The sequence below is a fragment of the Hyperoodon ampullatus genome, assembly GCF_949752795.1.
Source record: "Hyperoodon ampullatus genome assembly, chromosome: 3".
Classification (NCBI taxonomy): Eukaryota; Metazoa; Chordata; class Mammalia; order Artiodactyla; family Ziphiidae; genus Hyperoodon; species Hyperoodon ampullatus.
Window position 1 is genome coordinate 56,729,158 of NC_136916.1, and position 26,720 is coordinate 56,755,877.

Here is a 26,720-nt window from a genome sequence, read left to right on the forward strand (position 1 = left end):
CGCCGGGGTCCATGTAGTCGCGGGCCGAGCGCGGACTGCGGCTCGGCGTGCGCGCGTTCCCCGCCGTCCCGCCCTGGCGAGCTCCCTCATGTTGCAGCCCTGCGGCGCCCCTTCGACGACAGGCTGTGCGCGGTCTGCACGGCGCCCGGCGGCAGAGCTTCATGTGGGGCTGCGGCCCGCGCAGCCGGCGCCTCGCTGAGGAAACGGACCCCCGGTAACCGGAGACCGCCTCCCCCCCCACCCCCGGCGCCAAAGGATATCGTATGTTCAGGTCCAAACGCTCGGGGCTGGTGCGGCGACTTTGGCGAAGTCGTGTGGTCCCCGACCGGGAGGAAGGTAGTGGCGGCGGCGGCGGCGGCGGCGGCGGCGACGAGGATGGGAGCGTGGGCAGCCGAGCTGAGCCGGCCCCGCGGGCACGAGAAGGCGGAGGCTGCGGCCGCCCCGAAGTCCGCCCGGTAGCCCTGAGGCGGCCCCGGGACGCGGTGGGACAGCGAGGCGCCCAGGGCGCTGGGAGGCGCCGGCGCGCAGGGGGCCCCCCGAGGCCCATGTCGGAGCCGGGGGCCGGCTCTGGGGGCTCCCCGCTGGACGTGGCGGAGCCGGGAGGCCGGGGCTGGCTGCCCGAAAGTGACTGCGAGACGGTGACCTGCTGTCTCTTCTCGGAGCGGGACGCCGCCGGCGCGCCCCGTGACGCCGGCGACCCCCTGGCCGGGGCGGCCCTGGAGCCGACGGGCGGCGGGCGGAGTCGCGAAGCCCGCTCGCGGCTGCTGCTGCTCGAGCAGGAGCTCAAGACGGTCACGTACTCGCTGCTGAAGCGGCTCAAGGAGCGCTCGCTGGACACGCTGCTGGAGGCGGTGGAGTCCCGCGGCGGCGTGCCGGGCGGCTGCGTGCTGGTGCCGCGCGCCGACCTCCGCCTGGGCGGCCAGCCCGCGCCGCCGCAGCTGCTGCTCGGCCGCCTCTTCCGCTGGCCCGACCTGCAGCACGCCGTGGAGCTCAAGCCCCTGTGCGGCTGCCACAGCTTCGCCGCCGCCGCCGACGGCCCCACCGTGTGCTGCAACCCCTACCACTTCAGCCGGCTCTGCGGGCCAGGTGAGCGCGCCGCGCCCGGCGGGCCCTCGGGGTTCACCTCCCGCCCCCTTCCGCGCCCTCCTGTCTCTCCTTGACACCTCTGGCGGGCGGGCGGAGCTGCGGGTGCTCCCCCGGGTGCCCCTGGAGCGTGGGAGCTCCCAGTGGAGGCGCCTCACGCTGGCAGGAGAGCCGGGGAGTGGGGATGTGGGCGCACGCGGCAACTTCATCTTAAGGCTCTGGCAAACTGAGAAGGGTGCGCGTTGGAGTTTTCTCTGTGCAGCTTCAGGGACCTGAGGCAGGCTCCAGCTTTCCAGACGGTGGAAGAGGAGGGCAGGCCTAGGAAAGGCCAAAGACTTGAGTGCCACCCCCCCACCCCAAGCCCATTTACCCCCAGTCCGTGCCCCGGCCTGTAGCATTTGTGTGCATGTGCCTGTACCTACGGTATATTATGCTTTGTCGTATCCAGGTAGATATATGTCGTGAAATTGGGTGTAGGCAATTCATGACTAGAGTCCAAAGTGTTTGTAGACTGTCCCACTTGTTCCTGTCTATACTTTGGAGCAAAGCTTTTGCGGGGTAACCCTTCTCAGAGTGGAGATCACCCTCTTGCCCTTTTGCCTCTTGATTGTTGCCAGCATCCCTTGGGTGTCAAATGCCAGGACCTTCTGTCATCATCATTCTCAATCCTGTGCCCAGCTTTTCTAGAGAGCCGAGGGTCCTGGAGGTGTCTAGGTAGGGAAGGAAGCTGGATATTTTAGTACTTTTGAGAACTGCCCCCCTTCTTTGTCCTCTTGGGATTTTTCTGCACACACCATCTACCCAGTCCTGCTTACCTGAGCAGGCCCTGGGTGCTGTAGCAGAGGTGAGGACAGAAGGAGACTCCAGGCAGGCCAGAAGCTTGCATCCTCACACACACACCCCCACCGCCCCCTTCCCTTGCACTGCAGGGATCACACATTTTTAGCCTGCAGCATCTTCTGGGTGTATGCATCTTAGGTGGTACTGGGGCTTCTGCAGGGATGGGACTCTCAGAGGGTTATAGACTGTTGGGTCTGGGCAGGCTCTGAGTTCCTCCGGCCTGGCTCCTCTGGAGAGAGGCAGCACCCAGCCTGGGGGCATTTAAGAAGGTCAGATCACACAGGTCTCCTGACTCCCGGCGTGGAAGGGGAGGGTGGGGCTAGAAGCACGGATTTGTCCCAGGTGTCTTGTTGGTGTCTGGGGTGGTGGCTGGAGGGGAAGGACGGGAAGGACGGGAAGGACAGTGCCTCAGTGGTGGTTCCTGAAGAGAGAGCACTGATGGGGCCTGGGGTGGGGAGAGGCAGCATTGATCTGGCTGCCCTGCGCCCCGCATGGTCAACTCCAGGCCTGATTCTCAAGGGCTTTGGGCAGTCGCTGGCCTGTGGCCCTCTGCGGGCTTTCTGTGCTCCTTGTTCCTTTTCTGACAGCTTTCCCTGGAAGTGGCTTTCTCCCCTCTTCCACCCTGGCTCCTCCCTGCGTCTGAGGAGGAGGGCCCTGTTTGTGGTTGCCCTGTCCCTGGTCCCGTTTTCAGGGGGAGAGAATTGGTGGGGGCCCCTCTGCTCTTCTAGAAGGCCCCGCTGGGCATTTTCTCTCTCACCACATCAGTCTGCTAGCGAGTATTTGTTGAGCACTTACTCTGTGCCAGGCAGCATGCTGGGTGCTGTAGTGGGGAGAGTGGAAATATGAGTAGGATCCATGCCCTTAAGAAACAGAATCTTCGGGTTGCGGCGGGGGGAGAGTTGGGACAGAGATGGGGGAAGCAGGGCCAGGCCAGAGGGTCTGAACTCTCAGAGCACTGTGGGGTGTGCATGTAACAGGAGCACCTCTAGGAGCCTCAGAGCTCTAACCTGGAGCGGGGCCTTGGAGGATGGATGGGTAAGGGGAGGTGGGTGTCGAGGGGGAGGAGGAGAGGGCCCGCTGGGAGTCAGGGTACCAGGCAGGCTCAGGTGTGAGGGTGGGAAGGGGTGGGGTAAAGAAAACTGGAGACAGGCAGGACCCACCCTGCCCGTACTCCTTGGGTAAGTCAGCTTGGGTCTTGGTTTGAGTTTGGTGGCCTTGAGCAGTTTTAAGTTGATGGGCAAACTGCAGTGGAATGGTTCTGACCCATAGACCTGGTCCTAGGCTCTGCCCTGCCGGTATCGACAAGTTGACCTTTGAGGAGAAACCTCTCGGTCTCTCTGTGGGTCAGTGGGGGCGGCTCTAGAAACGTTCTCCACCTCAAATTCCAGACTAAGCATTGGCACTTGACTCCTCTTCTCCTCCCAGGAGGAGGCGCTGTTGCGGGGACTGAGCCTGTTCTCCTGCTACTTCGTTAGCCCAAGCCCCGCCCCCCACAGCCCGTTCAAGCCACGCCGGGGGCCGTAGGGAGGACTGGTGGTCTGGGAAGAGTTTCCGGTAGGCACCAGGCTGATCCTCTTGCTCCATCCCCTGCCTGATGGCTTGGGCCGCCAGGACTGAGGACTGGGGGAGCCCTTTGCTGTCCACCCCACCGCCGCCTCCTGGCCGCCAGCCTGGCTCCCGGAGCTGGGCGGGTGCATAGCTGGAGCTCAGCCGTGCGCGTCCTGATAAGGAGACTGCTCCTTCCCGGGCTCTGGGGGAGAGGGCTGGGGCACTGGGGCAGGTACACCCATAGAGAGTACGCTGGAACACCCAGTGGGCCAACTGAGGGACACCCACCGGCCCCCCAGTGCCCCCCTGGCCCCCACAGGGATCCCTAGTGCGACGGCCCCTTTCTGGGCAGTGCGGCCCCCTGCTGTTCAGAGCAAACCCTGCTCCATCTTTCAACTTGCTTTGGGGCATTGGGGCCAATTCCCCTCTTTGGGCCTCTTTTCTCATCTGTAAAGCGAGGGAGTGGTGAACAGAATCTCTGAGGGTCTGCTGGGAGGATTCCAGGTGACACAGGCCCGCCTTCTCCCCCATGCTTGTCTCAGAAAGTGGGGTCCTGTGTGCCCAGCTCTGCCCTGGGCTTCCCGCTCCCGTGGGAGTCAGGCCCTAGCTTTCCCTCCCTCTGGTGTATCTTTCTGTCCCTGGAAAAGCCAGTTCGCTGAGCTTGGTGCCTATGTGGACGGAAATGTGGAGAAATACTTTAATCACAGTTCTAACTTGTGTTTATAGAGCTCCTTTCTCCCGAAAGTATCCATTAACTTTGGAATAAATCTCCTGCTCTTTGCTTCACCACTTTTTTTTTTCTGTAATTATATTCAGTAAATTACTATTATCCAAATTGCGCCAGGGAAAGAGAGACAGAGCGAGAGAGAACTTCTAAACGACTGGAGGAGGCCGCCTAGGAAAACACAGGGTTCCCAGGCCAGGACTATAGGAATTAGAATGGGCTAGAAAGTTTTCCTTTTATTTGGCCTGGCATTATCCCTTTGAAATGAGATCAATTTCAAGTTGGGCTTCCAAGCCCCCGCCCCGCCCCTCTGGCGGCCCCTCTGGCGGCCCCTCGGCCCTGCCCGCCCTGCTCCTCCGAGCTCCTCCTTGGAGGTGAGGAAGGGGTGATAATGTGCAGTTTGCCTCTTGCTGGCGCCAGCCTGCCGCGCTGTTTATCTGGCTGCCGGGGGAATCTGGGCAATTAGGCTCTGCCGGCCTTAAAGCACCAGGAGCTTCTCTTCTGCGTCTCCCACCCTGGGGCTTGGGGTTGAGCCTTCAGGTCCTGGGGCTGGAGGGGACAGGCACCCAGGAGGGCACCCCTTGGGAGGGTGAAAGCTGGGAGGCACAGGGAGGCGCATGGACCTTTCCTAAGCAAGATGCTAGGCTGTACAGATAGGGGTGGAAGGTAATGTCTTCAACTGAAAGGTTACCAGGCAGTGGGAGAGGTTGTGAACTCTTCTGGCTTTAGAATTAGGGTCTAGATCCCGAAAGGCTAACTACCCCCTGGGGGCTAACCAGAGCCTCATCTCTGCTGAGCTAAGCTGAGCTGCATTGGGCTGAGAGCGCTAGCCTTCTGGTACACTCGGCCCCTGGCTGACTGCTCTCACTTATGAAGGAAGTTGGAGGAGATTCCTGAAGTTGATGCCTGAGGCTGGCTGTCTGGGGGGGCTGGAGTTTCTGATCTCTCTTTCCCTCCCCTCCTCCCTCCCGCCCGCCTATGATCATTTCTTTCTGAGGGGCCTGCAGGGCTCTAAGAGTTCTCCCCTTAAAGTTTAGAGCACGTAAGTTATTATTTAGACATCAACACAACTTTTCTAAGTACTAAGATAGCTTCTAAGACGGGAGTGTGGTGACAGAGGGCCTGGAGGCAGCCTACGCTTTCTCTTCTGACCTTTTGTCCTACCTGAGTTCATGTCCTGGGGCTCCATCCTCCCAGATCTGTGGAGGGAGGGTGGATGTGTTGGAGTGAGGCCGAGGTGCCAGTTAAAGGTTCCTCAGTATTGTTCATAGCAGCGTTATTCCTGAGAGCCAAAAGGTGGAAACGGTCTGAATGTCCATTAGCTGACAGATGGATAAACAAAATGTGTGATATAGCCACCCAGTGGAATATCATTCAGCCATAAACAAGAATGAAGTACGATAGAAGTGACAGCATGGAAGAGCCTGGAAACCAGTATGCTAAGTGAAAGAAGCCAGACACAAAAGGCCTTCTGTTGTAGGAATCCATTTGTGTGAAACGTCCAGAATAGGCAAACCCATGAGGATAGACAGTAGATTTGTGGTTGCCTGAGGTTTGGGAGTTGGGGGAATAGGGACTGACTGTGAATGGGGCAGGGTTCCTTTTGGGGTGATGAAAATGTTCTGAAATTAGTTGGTGGTATTGGTCTCACAACTCTGAATGTACTAAGAACCATTGCATTGTATATTTTAAAAGAGTAGATCTTAGGGTATGTGAATGATAACTCTGTTGTCTTTTTTAAAAAGTAACTTGATGGTGGTCCTGAACTGGCCTCCCCCTTTGTTCAGCTGAAGTAGAATAACATCTCCTGCCTCCCTGTGTGGTCTTGGGTGGGCCCTTTACCTGCCTCAACCCCACTTGCCCCATCAGTTAAAATAAGAAATTGAGTTGGGGGGGACCTCTGACATTCTAAATCTCCGTGTCTTGGGGTGCAGTCTCTTTTTTACTTGCCTAGGATGGAAGTTGGTGATGTGCCTCCAATCTCTGTGCAGATCGTTTTGCTGGAACAAAGCGGGGTGTGGGTGCTGGTTAAGTCCCTCCTGAAGGCTTTGCAGTTCCTCACTGGCTGGTGTGTCTGATGTCCCAAGTCTGTAGATATGCTTTCTGTCTCACTCATGCATTAGAGCCCCCAGCCCAGGTGTGGGCATGGGTGGTGGGTGTCACTCAAGACCCAGGCGGCTCCTGTGAGGGAGGGGGATCTTCATGAGCTCTCCCCCCACCCTTTACAGGCCCCAGGTAAGCAGCCCCAGGCAGAGATGCTGGGGTTGATTACAGTGGCTTGACTCCAGCTTCCACAGCCCATTGCTGCCAGGTTTCACTTTGGGGGACAGATCTGGGGGCAGATGTCCAGAGCTCCCTACTATGTATGGCCTGGGCCTCAGCCAATTAGATGTTTGCAAGAGGAACCCGGACACAGGAGTTGCAGACCTTCTGATAAGTTAGTGGGGTAGTGGAAAGGACATGAGGCTGGGGGTCAGGATACCTAGCCTCCGGTTCTGCTTCTACACCAGCTCCCTGTCTGGCCCTCGAGGAGTCACTTCTACTCTTCAGGCCTCAGTCTTCTCCTCTGTACAGTGGGAGCGCTGGCTTCAATTCTCTTTCCCTGTGGAGCACTAGCCCTACCTGTATTTCGCCTCTTGTCCTGAGAGTCTGGTCTCTAGCCCCTCCAAGACTGGTGGATAAGGGGGCTCCTACTGAAGGCAAATAGCCCCCCTCCTTGAGTCTTGTTTGAGGTCTCCTTTGGGTCACCCTTTTGGCCCCATAGGTCCTCTTTCTCCACACTTTTGTCCACTGATGCCCCCAACTTTACCATTATCCTTGTCACCATTGTCTTTGTCCACATCTGTTTACTGAACACTTTCTGTGCATATGATGTACCAGACCCAGCTGGGATGAAGGGGTAGAAGATAGGGTTCCTCTTGACTGCCTGTCTCATTGGGGTGTAGAGCAGAGTCAGGCCTGGGCTCAAATCCCAGCTCCACCATGATTGGCTGGGGAACAGTGGGCAAGTCAGTCTTCTCATCTGTGAAATGGGAATGATAATGGTCATCTTATTTATTTTTAAGAAAGGAGGAAATGAAAATAGGCACCCAATGAGCATGATTAACCACTCTGTACCTAAGGTCCAAAAGAATAAAATACAGTGAATGAAATGGAAAGGTCCCAGCACAGAGAGAGACAGAGGGTACACATTCAGCAAATGTTTGCTTCGCTCCCAGTGGCTAATCCATGATTCATTTTCCTTCTCCCTAACTCCAGTCCACAAAAGATTCCCTGTTTTTAGACTCCAGCGCCTTCACTTTGTTGAACTCATTTCTAGCTGGAAAAGCCGGGGTGGGGAAGAGGTGAAGCTGCCTGCTCCTGCGACTAATTGTGCCTTATTATAATTGTGAAAAACACTTATTACCCCTTGTGTCATTCCTGATACCTGCCTAATAATAGTTATTACCACTTTACTACCACTGAGAGTTTGTTTTAGTTTGCGATTTGATGGTCTTTAGTTTCTTTTAAGGAAAATGAAGGGTCATTTCATTCGTGCAAATTGTTACTTAGTTAAGCAAATTGTTACTTCCCAGAAAGCAAGAGGCCTAAGGAATTCTTCTGAAGACAAAGTATATGTTTTTAAGGACAAGTATTTTAGGCAAATGAAAGGAAACCCAAAGAAAAATACCATAGACAATAAAGAATCGCAGAGGGTCTGAGCTGGAAGGCCACGGAGATTGTGTGTTCCACTCCTTCTCTTTACAGAGCGGGAGACTGAGGCCAAGAGCTGGCAGTGACTGGTTTAAGGTCTCCCAGCCGGGGAGCTGGATTTGGCTTCCTGGGTTCCAACCAATCATGTCCTCCTCCTTGCCCTGAAGGTCATTTGCTCTAATGTAGTTTGTTTGAAAGGGATCTCCTATGTCTATGTGGGCCTCTGCAGTCAGTCAGTTCTGACTAGAGTTGCCAAACTTAGCAAAGAAGATTACAGAATGCCCTGTTAAATTTGAATTTCAGATAAATAACACATAATATTTTAGTATAAGTATGTCCCAGATATTGCAAGGGACATACTTATGCTAAAAGTTTATGCCATGTGTATCCAAAATTGAGCTTTAGCCGAGCATCCTGTATTTTAACAGGCCACCTTAGCTTTGACTTTCCCTGTACCCCTGTTTCTCTCATTATAATAATAATAGTTACTGTTTGTGGAGGTATCTTCTGCAGTACCAAGAGCTGTCCTGAGCACTTTACATACATTATTTCCTTTTGCCCTCCTGGCAAACCTGGGAGGTCTCTATGATTATTGTCCCCATTTTAGAGCCGAGGAAACAGGCTCAGAGAGGTGAGGTAACTTGCCTGAGGTCACACAGCCAAAGGTGACAGAGCAGGGATTGAGCCAAGGTCTGTACCCCAAGTTTGTGGCTTTCCCTGTTGGGCAGTGCTGTTCTAGGGGACTGGGGCAGCAGAGGTGCTGGGTTCCTGGGAGCTGGGTTTATTATTTGAGGAAACCAATAATCAAAAGCATGTAGGACCCCCATGTGTGAACTCTCCCATCCCAGCAGTGACACGTTGTCTCCTGTCTTCCAGAATCACCGCCACCCCCCTACTCTCGGCTGTCTCCTCGCGACGAGTACAAGCCACTGGGTAAGTGTGTCCTCCTTCTGACCTTTGAGGAGGTGCCTCCTTCCCAGGCTCCCACAGGGCCCTGCCTCAGTGCTGAAGGGCCAGAGAAGGAGGGGAGGGAGGGATCACCAGCCTGGTTGCCTTTGAAATGTGGTGGGTGAAGTTTTACAAACACACCCCCAGTTGGGCCAGAGCCGACCCAGCCTTTGCAGTGCCTTTGCAGCGGGCTATTTACGTCTTGAAATTCCTCGCTCATCATTAACCTCTCTGTGACCTTTAACCATGGGCCTGTGGGAGACGAATGGGTTTCAGCTTCAACATCTTGTTGATGCTGGTGGGTTGATGTTTCTGTCTCTTTTCCTCTCCTTCCCTCCCAGCCTTACGTGGTTCTCCTTTGGTGTGTATTAATTAGCACTATGACACATAGGCTGAGCACGATCACTGTTGAGACGAGCTGTATGTCCGTCCCCCCACCACCCCGTCTTTTAAGCCAAGAAGTTCACCTGGGCAGAAACAACAGCTGGAATGTTTAGAAAGCAAGTGTCTTGGTACACCAAGCCCCTGGCATGGAGGGTACCCCTCAGTGGTAGTGTCTTTGTTGGCAGGGCCCATTCAGAGGTAGAACGTGTTTTCTGTAAAGCCTTGGGGCTAGATGAGCAGCCCGTACACTGGGGTAGATGCATGTGGTTTTAAAAGTAGAAATGGCTCATTTCCTGGCCCTCCTGGTTCCTCCAGTGGAGAATCCCAGTGGTGGGGTGAGTATGGCCTGAATAGTACCGGGAGAGTGACTTTGTGACCGTGGGACTCGAGCTTTAAAAGTCAGACGGTGTGGCACTGATGCTAACACATTCCACCAGTGACCACAAAAAGTGGGTTTTGTTTTGTTTTTGGTAAAGGCCTCTTCCCGGTAGCGTGTGTCAGCATCATCTGGGAGGTCACTTCTAAGTGTCATAAACTCTGAGGCATCCAGTCCAGTCTTCCTTCCAGGTCCCCCTGTGGAGACAGGAGTGCCCACCGGGTCCCTTCAGGAGTTTGTCCTTCTCAGTCTAGGAGGACAGAGGCTGTCCCATGACGGTGTATGAGTCAGTGGCTTAACGGCGGCAACTTCCTCGTTTTTTCTGAAGTACGGTCATACCGTGGATGGAGGAGCTTCATTTAGTTCTCTGGGGAACTGGAGCAGTCATCTGGTGGGACCCTGTCACTTGGTAGACAAGGAATCAGGCCGAAGGTCAGGGAGAACCGCCCAGCTGATGAGCAGTGGGGCTGAGGCGGAAACCCAGAGCAGCCCCTGTTCAGCTCCGCGGTTCCCCATCCTTCCCTCCCAGGCCCATCTCAGCTTTTTTTGTGTGTGTGTGGTACGCGGGCCTCTCACTGTTGTGGCCTCTCCCGTTGCGGAGCACAGGCTCCTGACACGCAGGCTCAGCAGCCATGGCTCACGGGCCCAGCCGCTCCGCAGCATGTGGGATCTTCCCGGACCCGGGCACGGACCCGTGTCCCCTGCATCGGCAGGTGAACTCTCAACCACTGCGCCACCAGGGAAGCCCAGCATTTTTTATGTTAACATAATTGCACTAGTCGCTTAGAAGATCCCTCATTCTAGTAGAGGAAAAGGAAAACCCTCAAACATTCTTAGTAAATGTAGCACTTGAGCTTGAATGTCAAGGATCATTGCCCCAAGGAATCGTGGGTCGGCCGGTTATAAAGCCACAAAAATCAGGACTCCATCCAGTGGGGCAAAGTGACCATTTGGAAATCAGCAGGTGTCCCGGTTATTTTACAAATGGGACAACTGCGACGGAGAAAGAGGAAGTGACACTTGCTGGTGGTCATACAGCTCAAGGGTCCGAAAATGACAGCCCACCATTTGTTTTTGTGTGGCTCTTGAGCTAAGAATGGTTTTTACTTTTTAAAATGGTTAAGAAAAAAAAAAAAAAACCACCGAAAGCAGAAGCATGTCTTTTGTGACATGTGAAAACTATATGAAATGCAAATTTCAGAGTCCATAACAAAGTTCTTCTGGAACCCAGCTGTACTGTCTGTGGCCACTTCCTCAGGACAGCAGCAGAGGTGGATAGTTGCAATGGAGATTGTAGGGCTCACAAAGCTGAAAATATTCACTACGGGGCCCTTTGCAGGCAAAGCTGGTGACCCCTGATTTTGCTGAGTAAGAGTGGAGGTGGGACTCGAACCTGGGGCTCCAGCTTCCAGATGGGGTTCCTCCTTGGGGCTCGAGCAGTGACCAAGGTTGGGAGTGTTCTTTTTCTACAGCAGCCTCGTAGGGCCTCACTAGAAGCACTAGATGTGAACGTTTGGAGAGTGCATGGCAGGGACTTATAGGTGCGAAGGATGGAAAACACCCATCACCCCCACTCCTGGAACGTTCATAAAGCTGTCTGTGTTGGCTCTACAGCGGTTCACTAAGAAACAGGGTTCAGCCTGGGGTGTTGCTACTTCGAACAATAGTGGCAGCAAGACTTGGGGCCTGAACACTTTGGGAAGATTAGGTCTGAAAAGCAAAGAGGTTCCCACTTAGGCATTGAGGTTATTATCTTCTTTTAAAGTGATTTTCCATCTGTCCCTATTTTCCTCCAAACATATTTGACCAGCAGATAATTTTTTCAGGCCCCGATAAATAGTCCGAGTTATTTTTTGTATTATTTTCTTTTCCTTGCATTGTTAGTTTTTCATAAACAAAAAGTCAGTTCACTTCTAAGCCACTGTGATCACATGAAACCAAAAAAACAAAATAAAACCCAGAACACCCAGTCAGCATCTGGCAAGTGGGAAACGAGAAAGAAAAAGAAAGAAAGAAAGAAAGAAAAAGGCCAAATTGTTTAACGTTTCATCTTCCCGCTCCCCAAGCCACGTGGTAGAAAGAAAAAATTCCTACAGGATCGAATGGAATTCTAGCTAGCTAGGGCCTAGGCTAACGGTTTTTGTGCCAGGATTCCCCAGCTTGGAGTGACTCTGCTAAGCCAGGTGGGACCAGCCGAGCCACATCTGGGTTGTGCTGGGTGAGAAGATGAAAGATACTACAAGCCTCACAGAAAGAACATGCCTTCCAACTCCTGGACAGACGTGTCCCTTAACGGGGACAACACCCCGTTGCTGGTAGCAGTGGCAGAGGCCCAGGAAGAACTTTCCAAGTCGGCCTGCCCCCCAAGGCATCCGCTTGTCCCGCTAATAGCTCAGTGTTCAAGAGAAAACGTGCAAAAGAATTTCCCTTCCCCATCTAAGTGCACTGCAGACAGGGGAAAACAAATAGCGCACGCCATGTGAGGTACTTAAAACTATTTAAACAACAATGAACGCCTTTAAAAAAAAAAAAAGAAAAGAAAAAAATAGTCTAGACATTGAAAGTTGCTCTGGGAGTGGGTTTGGATGTGAGGGTGGGGGAGGGGAGAGAGAAAAAAGTTAATCTGGGAGCAAATGCTTGAGCCCTTAATTAGAGGGGTGTAAGCGGGACAGAGTGAGGATGGCTGGTAACTTGTTAAAACAAAGTTTCCCCAGCTCCAGAGGGAGGAAGGAAGGAAGGAAGGAAGCAAGAAGGAACAACTTCAAGAATTTTAATGGTTGTAATTAAGTACAGCAGCTATGAATTGTTTAGGGGCTTAATTTAACCTTACCCAAGAAGGCTCCAAGTTACTACTTGCTCGGTCCCCTGAACTTGGGTTATTTCTGTGGCCAGAGCAATTGGAACTTTTTCAGGTGCCAGGGCTGCAGCAGTCAGCATTTTCCAGAAGAGTTCCAGGGTTGGCTGGCCTGGTCTCATGCGATAGTGGGACGGGGAGTGGCGGAAGAAAGTTGTGAGGGTCATGCTGCCTTGAGAAAGAAGAGAGGAACACCCCATAGCCAACTTAAGTTCTCTTTCTCTTTCCTCCTGTAGATCTATCTGATTCCACATTGTCTTACACTGAAACGGAGGCCACCAACTCCCTCATCACGGCTCCGGGTGAATTCTCAGGTTGGCATTTCTTTCTTCCCTGCATGTTGCCATTGTGTTGAACTTTATAGGAGGGGGACCAGTGGCAGGGGCCTGACGGAGGTCTTGTTGATGTCCCCCCTCCTTTTCTTTTCCCTGGGCCTCCCACCCCTCGAGGAGAAGACTGCCAGGGTCTTCATCACAGGTGTTCTTGGGGTTAAGAACAATCTGTATGAATGAGGCCTAAGGATGAGAACTTTTCAGGTGCCTGGCAATCCATGTTCTGACCAGTTTTCTCTTGTGGACATGATAAAAACCCAGCCCAGTTCTCCATCCTGATTTTGCAAGGGATCCTCTCCCCAGGCTGCTGAGAGGCAGCAAAATGGACGTGTTTGTTTACATTTGTCTTCTTGGGTTTCTCCTACTGTCCCTGCTCTGGGGAAGGACCGATGCGCAGGGTCAGAAGAGGGGGAAATGGAATGGGTAGAATGGTCATGGGGGAGAATCTAGCAAGCGAGGAGTTTTCCAGAGGCTGCTGCTTTCCGTGTCTCTCCCTGAGCACTGGGTGCTGGGCTAGGAAGCAGAGAGAACCCTGATTTGGAGCCTCCCCTACTTCCCACGTTTAAGACTTGGCCATAGGGACCCTCACATTCTGGGGAATACCTAAATCAAGCTTTCCTTGAGAAATGACATGTTGGTGGTGACCCGGGGGCTTCGAGGGCCAGGAGGGGCTCAAGTGCCGAGGTCTGTGGGGCCTTTTTTGAGCATGGCGGGCGGGTAGGGTGTGCTGTGAGGACAGCTGGGGCTTGTGGCCTGGCTCTGTGCTGCGTTGGGTGACAGCCCCTCGGGAGGGAGATGCTTCCCCAGCAGGCATGGCTGGATCTCTTTGAGAAGGCCTCTGTTTGCCTGCATCTGAGCTGTCCTCCCTGGACCCCACACCCTGTCATAATGGCAACAACAGTCATTGTAGCTATCTATTGAGTGTTTACTTTGGGCCACATCCTATACTCGGCCCCCTTTAGAATCATCATCTCAGAACAGCAGTAAAATGACTTGCCCAGGATCACGTAGGAGCAGAGCCATTTGCCACCATGTCACTGTGCTTCTGACCACTGTTCTGTCCCCCACTTCTCTGCAAGGGCTGGATGTACCTCCAGTGAACTTACTTCGCATGAAGCTCTGTCATTCCTGCTGTACTCTCCCCACGACTCTACGGGTGTCCCAGTGTTGGCTGCTCAGGGCTGCCTGTCCAGTCCCCGTGTCCAGAGCCCTTCCCCATCCGTTCCATGTTCCATCACAGCCGTGGGAGATCACAAGAGTATGTCTGTTTCGAAGATAGAGAAAATAGAAACCAGAGCAGGAGGTGACTTGCCCAGGGGTACAGTAGAGCTTATGGCGCAGCTGGTACTGGGGTCTAGGTCTTTTGGGTCCCACTTGCCTTCTGGCCTCTGGTGGCCCCTCTCATTGGCCCACTTTGTTTTCATCCCTGCCTTTTGGCCCTACTTGTTAAAATGTCTTTCCCTGAAAGACCTAACCAGATGAACACAAGAAGTGGACGTTTTAATCCATTCTTCTTCCTCTGTGCCTGTGTGGTTGGAAGCCACATATAATTTTGAAGCAAGAGGCTTAAAAGTATTTCTAAATGCATGATTCCATGTCCCTGCCAACCGCCAGAGCGTATTTAATTTAGATGGATTGCGCTGGCGTTGGTTGTATAGACAGATGGGTAGTTTTTCATCATCCCTTCCCCTCATTGTTAATGGCGGAAACTGCTGTGTGTGGAGGTGCCTTACAGGTTCATGGTATGTTCTCAGGTGTGATCTCTTTTGATCTCTGTCATCTCGGAGCTGGCCTGGTGTGTGACACAGGCTGGAAAGAGCAGACCCCAGAGCACCTGCAGGAGGCCCCTCCCTACATCTGGTTCCCAGGAGAGAGCACCCTCTGGAGGCTGGAAGGTCTCCGGAGACCCTGAGGCCATTAGGTTGGGCTGCCTTTGGGGCCCAGTGGGCCTGTGTTTGGGATTCCCACCCAGCTATCTGGGTGATACTGACTGGTGAGAAGGCCCTGATGTGATGCTCTTTACCGTGGATGAGGATTGCATGGCTCTCATGAGAAAATCTGGCATCCATTGCCTTGGGATTCTAAGGGACTGAAGGAACTGGGGAGGAAGTTTGGGATTTCCTTTTGGGGGTTGATTGGTCTGGGTTGCAGGTGGTCTTGGTAGGCATTCCCCATTGTAGTCATCCAGGCCCCTCCCAGGGATGGCGTGGGTCTCCTCCCACTCTGCGGACTCACAGTTCAGCTTTTCTAGCTTACTTGTGCCGTGGGGATCCCAGGACCGATGGCTTGGCCCTGCCCCTGCCTCCTGGATGCATGTAGAGCTGGGGCTGTGTGTGGCTGTCACCTTGGAGGACAGGCTCAGGGAGGGAGGCCCTACAGGGTGAGAAGAAGGCCCAGAGCTGTCTCAGTGGATGGTGAAGCAAGACTCATCCTGCAAAGATGGGAGGCAGGGCAGGAGGTGAGGTCAGAAAGGTGAGGAGCACAGGCAGGTAGAATGCATTGGGACAGACCAGGCGTTTGATGCTCAAGGACAGATCGTGAGGATGCTGATGCTGACATTTATTTATTTAACGTTGACATTCACTACTAAGCACTTTGCTGACTGCTGGTCATTCTTCATCTCGCTGACTCCTTATCACAACCCAGTGAGACACATTTGATTCCCCCTGTTTCAGAGGTGAGGAAACGGAGGCTCATGGCCAGGCCAGCTGCCCAAATTCCCAAACCGTAAGCGGCAGGCTTGGGGTGGGAGACTGAACGGTGTGACTGCGCAGCCTTCCACAGCGAGGATCCCCATCCTCCTCCCTGAGCCACACCTGGCAAGGTGGAGTGATCAAAAGGAGGCCAGGGACAGCCTGTCCTGATTGAAGTACTAGGGACAGGGCTGGGGCCTGGCAGGAGGCACAGGGCTCTGTGCTTCTCCGTGTCCCCACCGGGTGAACCTTGCCGACCACCCGGAGACCACCCGCAGCCCCCTCTGTCTCCCTGCATCCTGCGGGGGTGGGCAGCGCTGTCCCTGAGAGCCTGGCCTCTCTCAGCGTCTTGGGAGGGGGGTTGCTGGAGCAGGGTGTCTGCAGCTCTGGGACGGAGGCTGCCCTTATTTGTTTTGAACAATGACAATCCCAGCACCCGACCTGAGGCTGGCTATTTTTATCCAGCGCCAAGGTCTCTGTTTCACTTTCCCGTCCTGTTGCTGAGGCCACTTTAGGGGAAATGGGGGGATTTTGAGGCTTAGTCACAGCCAGGGCAGTTGAGGATGCATCGGTGGGCAGGGTGGGGGGCAGCAGGACAGGAGACTGTCTTGTTTCAGCCTTCTGCTGAATGCTTAACACCCTCTCATCTGATCTCTACGTCGGCTCCAAATGTCGATATGTGATCCCCACTAAACAGACATGAAAACTGAAGCTCAGCGGGGCAAGTGACTTCACCAAGATCACCCAGTAGGGGGCCAGAACATGGAGCTTCCACTAAGTAAAGACCCTTACACCTGGAGTCTTCAGTGGGATTTGGAAAAATTGAAAGCCTAGAAGTCCCTTTTTGGGGTGCCTTCACTTCAGGTCCTCGACACTCTGGTTTCCTGGCCTAACTGCTGCCCCTTGACTGTCTAAGGGGCATCCTCTTCCTCTCTGCAACATCTCCACCCCCACCCCCCATTCCCTTTATTTTGATTTAGTTTGCGGAGGAAAGCAAGATTAGCTGGTTAAATTCATACTGAGGTGTGAGTGGCTGGTGGGCAACTCTTCTTGGCAAATTAAAGGCAGGATATGCGATAATTCAAAGAAATTGCAGGATCAAGGGCCACATGGGAACAACCTCTCTGAGGGCTGGGTTCTCTTGGCTCCAGGCTAGAGGAACAGAATAAGCGTGACACAAGGAGCTTTTTGCCCTGGATGAGGTAGGAGGAGCTAGGCCAGGCTCAGTGCTGGGTGCTGAGTGAGCTCTGGGAGTTGACCAGGGCCCGAGGTGATGGGCTGCATTTAGAAGCCAGGCCTGCCTGACTCCAGTGCTGTGGGGCTGGAGCGTGGAGCACTGGGCGGACTTCTGTAGGAACCAGTATCTCCCCTCTAGTATCCTATTCTAGTGCCTATTGGATAACCATTCAAATGCTTTATTAAGCACCCACTGTATGCAAGACGTGGTGCAAGCTGCCTGTCATGGGGACCAGACAGTCCCTTTGTCTGACTTTGGTTGTGCGTACCAGTATCTCAGTCCTTAGAGCATGCTGGTTTCTTTAGAGTGTGAGTGAGGGCGAGCCCCTCACTTTGAAGAGAAGGCCCAGGAAGAAGAGGAGCTACTCAGGACAGTGTGGAGAGTTGGGGGCTCAGCTGGATGTAGGTATCTTTCCTCCACCAGCCAAACTCTCCTTAAGCTCCTCAAGGGCACAGATCATTCTCCAGGATTCGTGCATTCTGTAGATTGGCAGAGTTTGGGAACAGAGGCTCAGAGAGGTTAAGAGAGCCGCTGAGGGCCGCCCAGCAAGCATAGGAGGTGGAGCCAGGCCATAACCTAGATGGGTCCATGCTGCCCACCCACCTGCCACTTTTCCTCTCAGTGGTCCCTGAGGAGGTTCCCCTTTGTGGAACTGTGTGCTGTCTGATGTGTGTCAGTGCTCACAGAAGCCAGGAGAGGAGTGAGTTAGCGCTGTATCATTTCCTGCTGCTTCCCGATTCTAGGGCCCAAGCTTGCTCGCCTCAGAGACCCTGGTCCAGAACGACCGTAGAGCTCCCTCATTCTCCGAGGTCCTCAATTCAGCTCCGTCAGTGTGTGCTGAGCCTCTCTAGCAAGGTGGGCTGAAGAGCATGGGCTGCGCACCATTGGGCCCTGGGCTCAAGTCCCACCTCTGCCATTTCCTAGTTGTGGGGCTTTGGGGCAGCTGCTTAACCACTCCCACCCTTGGTTTTCTCACCTGTAAAATGAGGATGAAAATAACGTGTCACCTTATAGTGAGGGTGAAATGAGATGATGCCAAGTGAATCAGCCAAGGCTTGGCACACATGTGGCAGGTGTGGCCATTATGGTGTGCCAGGCACTGTGCTTGGGCTGGAAGCACAGAGATAAAAATTACATCATCTCTGCCCTCAAGGTACTCACAGACAGGTGAAGACACAAATAGTAATAATGAGAAGTAGAATAAGAGGCAGTAAAGAGAAAGAAGGGCTTAGTGACTGACTCTTGGTATGGTGGGGAGGTGACCCAGGAAGACTCCCTGGAGGAGGTGATATCCAAGTTGGGTATTATAGAATGAATAGGAATCTACCAAAGAGGCAAGGTTTGGGGGGTGGGAGATGCGGTCCAGGTAGAAGGAATATCAAGTGCAGAGGCCTGGAAGTGTGAAAACAGCCTGATATTGAGAAACCAAAGGAGGGTAGAGGGGTTGGGAAGCAAAGTACCTGACATTAGTGGGAGATGAGGCATGAGGAGGCCAAGGCCTGGGTAATATTTAAAAACAAAAACTTTCTGCTATAATATACAGAGTACACAAGTGTCCAGCTTGGTGAATTTTTACCAACTGATCACACCTGGGTGACAGGCAGGTCACGGATAACGTTGCTGTCAGATGACTGTGCTCAGTCCCAACATGTGACAGTGCTCAGAGCCTGTGGGTCTAGGGGTGCCACGTGTTGAGTGAGTGGTTTAGAAGAGAGAGTGGGAGGGCGGAGGGATTGAGTTTTAGCTGAAAAGAGGGTTCCATTTGGCTTTGGAGAGCAGGAAGGACGTTTTACCTGGAGTTTGGGGCAGATGGTGCCCTGACACTACTCGCCTTGAACCTAGGTAGGTCCCCATGGGTTAAGAGGTGGCTTTGGGTGTGGCCCACTCCTGCTCTGCCTACCCACTGGGTCAGGCTCCAGCTTAGAAATTTGTGGATGGGTTGCAGGACTAACGCTGGGCTCTTGGGACCAGCTTACCATTTCCAATTCCGAAATAGCCCCAGACTTCTTGCCTCCTCTTGGGGCGGGGGTGGGGAGAGGGCACACTCACCTCTGGTTCCTTGCATCATATCTCTGCCGTGTGTTTTTGTTTTTGTTGTAGCTTTGGTCAACAAAAGAAAAAAAAAAAACCTTCTTCCCTCCCTAAAACCTCCCAGGTATCTCACAGGGGGACCTGTTCTTCCTGGGCTGGTTGTTTGGAGCTGGAGGAGAGGTGGTGAGGGAGTCAAGGGCAGGAATGACAGAGGACCAGGCATTTGTGGAGGAGGCCTGGCCAACTTGTTTTGCCAAGAAGCACGTAGGGTGGTGAGCAGTGCACCTACGTGGGTTCCAGGCTTGGCCTTGACCTTTACCCTATGGTAAAGGTAAGCGCCTCACTCCCTAGTCTCAGTTTGCTCAGCTGTACATTGGGGCCATTGGGCCACTGATCTCAGGGGCCCCTTGATGCTTATGTGTTCCAGGCGGAGGGTACGAGCTCCTAGGCCTTGAGGGGTTGTACAGAGAGCTGGGGCTTCTGGCCTGCAGCATCTTAGCTTCTCATCATTGTCTCGAAGCCAAACTACAGCCTGGGACAAGGCCATGCAGAGGGAGGCGGGTTGGTGTACTGCCCCCTACCCCGGCAGCCCTGGTCCCAGAGTATGAAAACTTGGGGACTAGAGTGAGGGTACACTTAACCCATGACAAATCCAAGGCCCAGAGAAGGCGACTGATTCACCAGAGATCACACAGCTTTTGCATCCTCCGGGGTCCCTGACAAAGGATCCCAGGGCTGGTGTGTTTTCTGACCATAGGCTTTGGGGTGACAAGTCAGTGTACTGAGCACGTATTAAGAGCCTACTGCATGCCAGTGCAGCTGCTACAAAGTGAAGAAAGCCAGGACCTTCCCCTTTAGGAGCTGATAGTCTAGGAGGGAGAGGTAGACAACAAGCAAAGAATGGTGAATGATTTTGCTGAGTGCTGTGGAGATGTGGGCAAGCCTTAGCACCAGCACAGAAACAAGAGCAGGGGACTCTGTTGGGGTGGGAATAAGGTGTTCAGGGAAAGCTTCAAGGAGAAAGTGATTCTGAGTTGGGTTTTGCAGGATGAGTAGGAGTTCACCAGGAGGCCAACAGGATACAGATGGCCTGTCAGATAGAAGGAATGAATAGCTTGTGCAGAAGCAGAGAGGTATGCAAATAGCACTGTGTGTTGTGAGTTTATTTGTGGCTAGAAGGTTAATACGTGAGAGATGGGGAATAGGGTAAGATGAATCCAGAGATGATGTCCTAAATCTGGAGGAATGGACTGGAACCGAGAGGTAGTGGGTACTGGGCCCAGAGGACCTCTGGGATATACTTGGTACTGAAGGGGCTCTGGACCTCGCCTAGCATCCAGCACAGGGCCTAGCCAATAGCCAGAGGTCAACGTGGGATAAATGAATGAATGAATGGATTTTTGCCTGGGACAAAGAAATCTAGAAAAGAGAGAGAACACATAAAAATAAAGACAGATCATAACACATTTAATAATCAGATTTATGAATCCTCCCAACAACTCTATGAAGTAGCCAATTTTATTAGCCAAATTAAAGGAGAAGTAACTGTGGCTCAGAGAGTTTAAGTAACTTCCTAAGGTCTCCCAGCTAGAAAGCAGTGAAACTGGGATCAGACCCAGGCAGTCTGGCCCCTGTTGGGTTCCCCAGGGTCTGGCGAGGTACCCTCTCTGCCCCCTGGAAGATACAGTACCCCAATGGTTCTTGCTCTTCCGGGGCTTTTGTGTTCCTGGGTACCCGAGATTCGGCATGAACAACTGTCACCGGGTCCTAGAGAGACTCTGCTCATCGGATGGTTGCTGGATGAATACATGAGTAAATCAGTGAGATGGTGGGTGGATGGGCTTCTGAGTGGAGGCTGCTGGGCTGAGCGGGGAGCCCTGTGCCCGTCCAGGGCCGTGTGCCTCTGAGCTGGATGCAGATGGCCCCTACCCCTCACTCTGCCTCGGGTGGCCTACATCACCGGGGGAACCGGCAGGTTTTCTGAGGAGACCTGAAATTCCAGAAAATGCACTTGGTTGCATCCAGCCTAATCACAACCATCTGTCTGCCGGGCCCCATGGCTCGCCCTCCTCCTGTCCCCACTGGCACGCTTTCCCCGGGTGTCTGTAACAATTGGGAACTGCGCTCGAAAGTTTCCTTGTCAGGGTAGAGCACCTGTTGCCAAGAGCTCCTTCTTTGATGCAGAAAATATATCCCGAAGGTACTTTGTCAGATGTTTTTATATTAAACATTCTCCCTCCGTGGCCCTTGGCTGCCAAGGGAAGCGGAGATGCATCGCTTTTCCAGTTGTCCTTTGTGGAAAGAATTCCTGGTGTTCACGGGCCCTTCCCTTAGGCCCTCCCCTCCTCCCTCCACCCCCCCTCCCCCAGTCAGGGCCTGGCACCCCTAGCCTGAGAGGGTAAGGCCTGGGGGGCTGGCACCTCTGCAAAGCAGGGGCCGCCCTGGCCCGAGGGAGGGACGCTACCCTCACTCCGTGGTAGAAGTCTCTGGAAAAACAGAGGTCTCATGTCTGGAGCAGACATCAAAGGCACTGTCCCAGACTGCAAAGGTGAATCATCGCCGAGGCTTTAATTGATCTTTAAAAGGAGAGGGGGAAACTCAGAGATAGGAGCCTGGAAGCCATTTTAATCTGAGTCGTCCAGGGTAGCACCAGCTCTGGACAGAGCAGGGAGGAGCTGGGCTGCCAGGCCTTCTGTGCCAGGTCGGGGGAGAAGGTGGAGAGGTGGGCTCCCGTCACACAGTCACACAGCCTGAAATCGGGAAGGAAAGGGGCAGAGCCGGGAGCTGCATGGCTCCTGAGCAGCCTGGGGAAGCAGCGAAGCTGGCGGGAGGAGGCTTTGCTGGGGCAGACGGGGTGTGTTGGGAGAGGGATGGGGGCAGAGTGCAGCTTCTCTGGCTCCAGCCTCTTGGGGTGAAATGGGGCACCCAGCAGGCTGTTCATGTCAGGGTGTGTGTGCCCAGTAAGTCCCAGACTGTGTCCCCCCCCACCACATTCTACCCACATCCCCCAGCCCTCCTGTCCACCGCCTTACGTCCGGCACTGAGGGGACACGCTCCCCAGCCCCGTGTTAGGTCCCAGCCTTCCGCTCAGCAGCTGTGTGGTCTTCCGCAAACTGCACATCTGCTCTGGTCAGGTTCTGCCCTGCTGAGCCGAGGGATGTGCAGGGTCGCTCCCAGAGCTACCCGCAGGGTTACAGCAAAAGAGGCGACGGTGTTTCCAAGACAAGGCTGCTCTCAGAGGGCAGACGTTGGGAATGGGGTTTGTCGGGCTTGGCTGTGAGGGCAGGGCCTGGGTCATCCCCACCTAGCACCCAGCTCAGGGCCTGGCATGTGGTAGATGCTGGGATTGTTTTGTGATTCACAGAAGGCCCCCCACCCCCCCCAAAGAGTTTAAAACAAAATGGAACAGATTTCACAGAGTGGCTATGGCTTCTCCACGTCCCTGGACCCTCGGCTCATGTTGTCTGTCTCAAGTCCAAGGAGACCCTATTTGGTCTGGGGAGAGCCTTGTTTCTGGGACCTCTGCTGCTGTTTGACCTGGGAGAGGAGCTGAGAAGGGCAGGAGAGGGTCCAGGTGCTTGGGGAGACAGACCCCGTCTCCTCCAACCTGGCTGTCCAGCTGTGTCTTAGCTCCCTGCCCTCTTCCTCACAGGGCAAAGCCAGACAGAGCCCTGGGGGCTTCCTCTGAGTTGAAAGTTAGTGACACAGCGGGCCCGGGGGCCCAGGAGACCCAGGTCCCAGTCCTGGCTCTGTCCCACATCTCTTGGTCTCAACTTGCTTCCACTCAGCTTCTTTATCTGTGAAATGGTTCACTTGGTCTCACTCATTTGTTCTCAACCCTCTTGGCACGTTAGAGTGCCCTGAAGAGTTTTTAAAAAGCTCAGGCCCCACTCTAGAAATGGTTGGGGAGAGACTGGGCATCAGGGTTTTAAAAATTCCCCAGGCGATTCTAATGTGCAACCATGGCTAAGAACGCAGATCCAAATGGACCTAGAAGGGATCTAGAGCATCTGGGCCATCTTCCCCTCAAGACAGGAGCCTTAACTTGATCACTTCTGGGATGGGCATGCCCGACATCTTAAAGCAGCTGGATCCGTTTGTTGGCTGCCCGGCTCTAGGCCCATCAGCTACCACTCGTGTTCTGGGGGTTAGTGGTGGGAGAGCACCAGTGAGGTCACGTCTGACCCTCCCTCTGAAAGTCACCAGGTACCTACTCAGCCCAGCCTGGTGAAGTGGGAGTTGTGACCTCCAGTTTTCAGGGAAGAAAACTGAGTCTGGGATGTGGTTAAAGTGATGCTCAGAGACACTCAGCTAAAGGCAAGCGTCTGACCAGTGCCTCCATGAGAAGATTGCCATTTTCATCTTGTGCAGGAAAGTGGGCTCTCTGTGGTTGCTCACGAAAGCAGGGGACAGCCCCACCTGAGCCCTGAGTCCCTCTCCTTGCCCTGATGCCTCCCTTGGGTCTGAACAGCTTTGCAAAAAAAAATAAAATAAGCCACTTAGCCCTGCCCAGGTCTGCTTCTAGACCTTGGAGTAGGATGTGGAGTGAGGAATATGAATGACAAGGGGATGCTCGTGAACTCAAGAGGGCAAGGGTGAAAAGCCCAGACCTTGGAGCCAGACAGACCTGTGACTTAAATCACTTAGCCTCGGGCTTCCTGGTGGCTCAGTGATTAAGAAGCCACCTGCCAATGCAGGGAACACAGGTTCGAGCCCTGGTCCGGGAAGATCCCACGTGCCGCGGAGCAACTAAGCCCGTGCGCCACAACTACTGACCCGTGTGCCACAGCTACAGAGCCCGCACGCCACAGCTACTGAAGACTGCATGCCTAGAGTCTGTGCTCCACAACAAGAGAAGCCACCACAATGAGAAGCCCGCACACCGCAACGAAGAGTAGCCCCCGCTCGCCACAACTAGAGAAAGCCTGCACACAGCAACGAAGACCCAACACAGTCAAAAATAAATTAATTAATTAAAAAAAAATCACTCAGCCTCCCTTTTGCAGCCTTGCCTCACTCCACTTCTGACAAGTGGGCTGGGCAGCACCTCATGGATGCCATGGAGATCCCATATGTACCACAGGTAGCAAGGTAGCTGAGGCACATTTAATTTTCTTTAAGTGGTAATTAAGTGAATTGGTAACCACGTATTAGCATGAGGGATAGGATTGTGTGAAGCGGATACCCAAGGAAGGTCCTTCCCAAGAAACTTAGAGTCTAACTGGGAAGATTGGGGGAAAAAAACACTTCCTAGAGAGGCAGGGAAAATGCTGTTTCCTAAGTGCATAGTGTGGGGCTGGGAGACAGCCGCTTTCCAGGGTGGCTGCAGGGCATGCTGGGAGGGGGGCTGGGTCAGGAGGCAGGGAGTATGTCACCAGGAGGGGGAAAGGGCACCCCAGGCCCAGGGACATGCTGGGCAAAGGCAAGGCCATGTGATGATGCTTGCTCTGGGAAGGGGAGCAATCCTGGCAGGGCAGTAAGAAGTGAGGCCCAAGGGGAAGGCCTTGAATGCCACTTCAAGGAAGGCCACACTTTTCTCTATGGTGGGCCACGGCTGTACATCCCAGAAATACTTTTGATTGCTAGGTGCTTCAGAGAATAGGTTTGCATGGCTCTACCTTGACTTGGAACACTGTTGACTAGTTTTCCTCTTTCTGGAGTTGGTGTAAACAGAAGCATACCCTGAGGGCTCTTCCTTTTTCTGTTTTCTTTTTTTTATTGAGATATAATTGGCATATAGCATTGTATTAGTTTTAGGTGTACAAGGTAATGATTTGATATATATGTGTGTATATATTGTGAAATGATTACCATATAAATTTAGTTACCATCCATCACCTCACATAGTGACAAATGTTTTTTTTCTCGTGATGAGAACTTCTAAGATTACTCTTAGGAACTTGCAAATACATAATACTGTAATGTTAACTGCAGTCACCAGGCTGTACATTACATCTCCAGGACTTGCTTATCTTATAGCTGGAAGTTTGGACCTTTTGCCCCGCTTCATCCACTCTTCCCCACCCCCACCTTTGGCAACCACCAGTCCTGTGGGCTCTTCTTCAACATAGCAGGATGTTTGTGAGGCTCACCTGCACTATCGTGAACATCTGTGATCACACATTCATTGCCGGGTAATACTCTGTGGGCACAACCATGGTTCTCCTAGGCTAATGTATCCATTTTACTCCTGAGGGGCACTTGGTCAGTTCCCAGTTTCTGGCTCCTACTGGTGATGTTACTAAGAAATATTCTTGGACAAGCCTTTCTGTGGACATAAGGAGATGCTTCTCTTGGGTATATACCTGGAAGTGGCATTGCTGGGCTCTCCATCAAACATGTGGTCAGCTTTATTCCATGCTTTACCAGACTCTTGTCCAAGACCATGACAGTCAGAAACCCTTTTAAGGGGGTTTTGGTTCATCCCACCCATTTTACAGATGAGACCAGAGAGGGACAGTGCTGGTCCTGGGCCCCACAGCTCCCAGGTGGCAGAGCCTGGTCCAGACCTGGGGTCTCCCCACTCCGTGTCCAGGCCTCTGCCCATATGGAGGTGGTGCTCAGCCCACCACTCAGACATCTGACTTCAGGTCCCATTCCCCACCTCCCCGCTTCCCCCCAGGCAGGATTCTAGGTCCATATCCTTTCTGAAGACCCTGGGCACTGCACTCTGGGAAAACAAAAAGGAGAAAAGAGTGAAAGGAAACCAAACATTGGAAAAGAAGTGTGTTTCCAATAAACTGGGCCTTTCACCAGTAGCCAAAACATTACATTCCTGTACCCCGGGAGCAGCCGGTCAGGTCTGCCTCTCCTGGCTGTAAATCTTGTGGGCGCTGGGTTGGGACTTTCGCCTCGTCCGGGGACACACAGACAGGCAGTGTCCTTGGGGGCTTTGGATCCCTGGGCTGGAGAGTTGGGGGACATGTCGCTTTTTCAGTGGGCTGGCTTGGCCACTGCAGGGCCCCTGACAGCCGGGCAGCCGGGCCTTTCTGAGGGAGTAGTGTGTGAGTTACTGTAAGAGATTTTCCTCCCCTACCCGCCCCCTCCCTTACTTGGGTGCTTTGATGGGTTGGAGGTGTTTATAGGCTTGATTCATGACCGAGTTACCAGGGTTTTCCACGGAAATAACTTATTAAAGGGGCCGTGCACACAGCGACATTGAAGTCTGGAGAGGGGCGCGCATCAAAGGCGCCCGCGGCCGGGAGCTCCAGACTGCGCGCAGGCAAGGAGGGGCAGGGAGGGAGCGGACCTGGGCTGCGGGGGAAAACACTTGGGCTAAAGCAAACACTCCCCAGACAAACCCAAATTCAGGTCCCTGGAAAAAAGTGGGGAGAAAGTGAAAGCCCAGCATCCCAGAGCAGCCCTTCATCAGACCCTTTGGCCCAGATGTGAGGACACATGTGGGTGCCCGGCTGACGCATGATACCCGGACTTTCTGCTGTCATGCCGGTACCTCCCCTTGGCTCAGGGCTGGTCCCTGGGAGGAAATGCCTTTTGCCAGGGATGGATGGGGGAGAAGTTAGGGGTAGAGGGATTTTCTGGTTCTTCCCCTTCCCGATGGCGATGGTGCCTCTACTTTGATTTAATTATATCTGGTTTGTCCTTGAAGGCTCAGTAAAATCCTTCCTTTTCCAGGAAGCCTTCAGGGATTACGTAGTCCAGCGTGGCTTCTCTCTTTTCTGAACTTCCAGTAGTTTTCATCTGTACACCACTCTCTTGCTGTGGGTTGATTTTGCACTGAGTCTGTCTGCTGTCCCCAGCCAGACTGTGAATGCCTTCTGGGCAGGGCCTGGGCCTGCCTCTGCCCCTTAGGGAAACTGGTGGCCCTGGTGCCTGGCATCACACGCCTCATGCAGGAGGATGTGGATTGAAGTCGTTCCCTGCAACTCAGTCCTTGCTCTTTGACAATAATAATAACAATAGCAGTAGGAGAAGTAATAATAATGGCTAAAATTTGAGTACTGCAAAAATGTGTGT

The 26,720-nt window shown here is 53.5% G+C and overlaps 1 protein-coding gene across 1 annotated transcript in view; it reads left to right on the forward strand.

Annotated features, from left to right (window-relative positions):
- Nucleotides 1-263: 263 nt before the first annotated feature.
- The window catches only part of SMAD6 (SMAD family member 6), a gene marked incomplete at its 5' end in the record, with an annotated part of 73,993 nt that continues 47,536 nt past the window's right edge, over nt 264-26,720 (forward strand). Inside the window, 3 exons of the mRNA XM_079701008.1 lie at nt 264-1,086; nt 8,765-8,821; nt 12,687-12,764. Coding sequence (XP_079557134.1) covers nt 264-1,086; nt 8,765-8,821; nt 12,687-12,764 — 958 coding nt within the window. The remainder of the gene's footprint in view (nt 1,087-8,764; nt 8,822-12,686; nt 12,765-26,720) is intronic.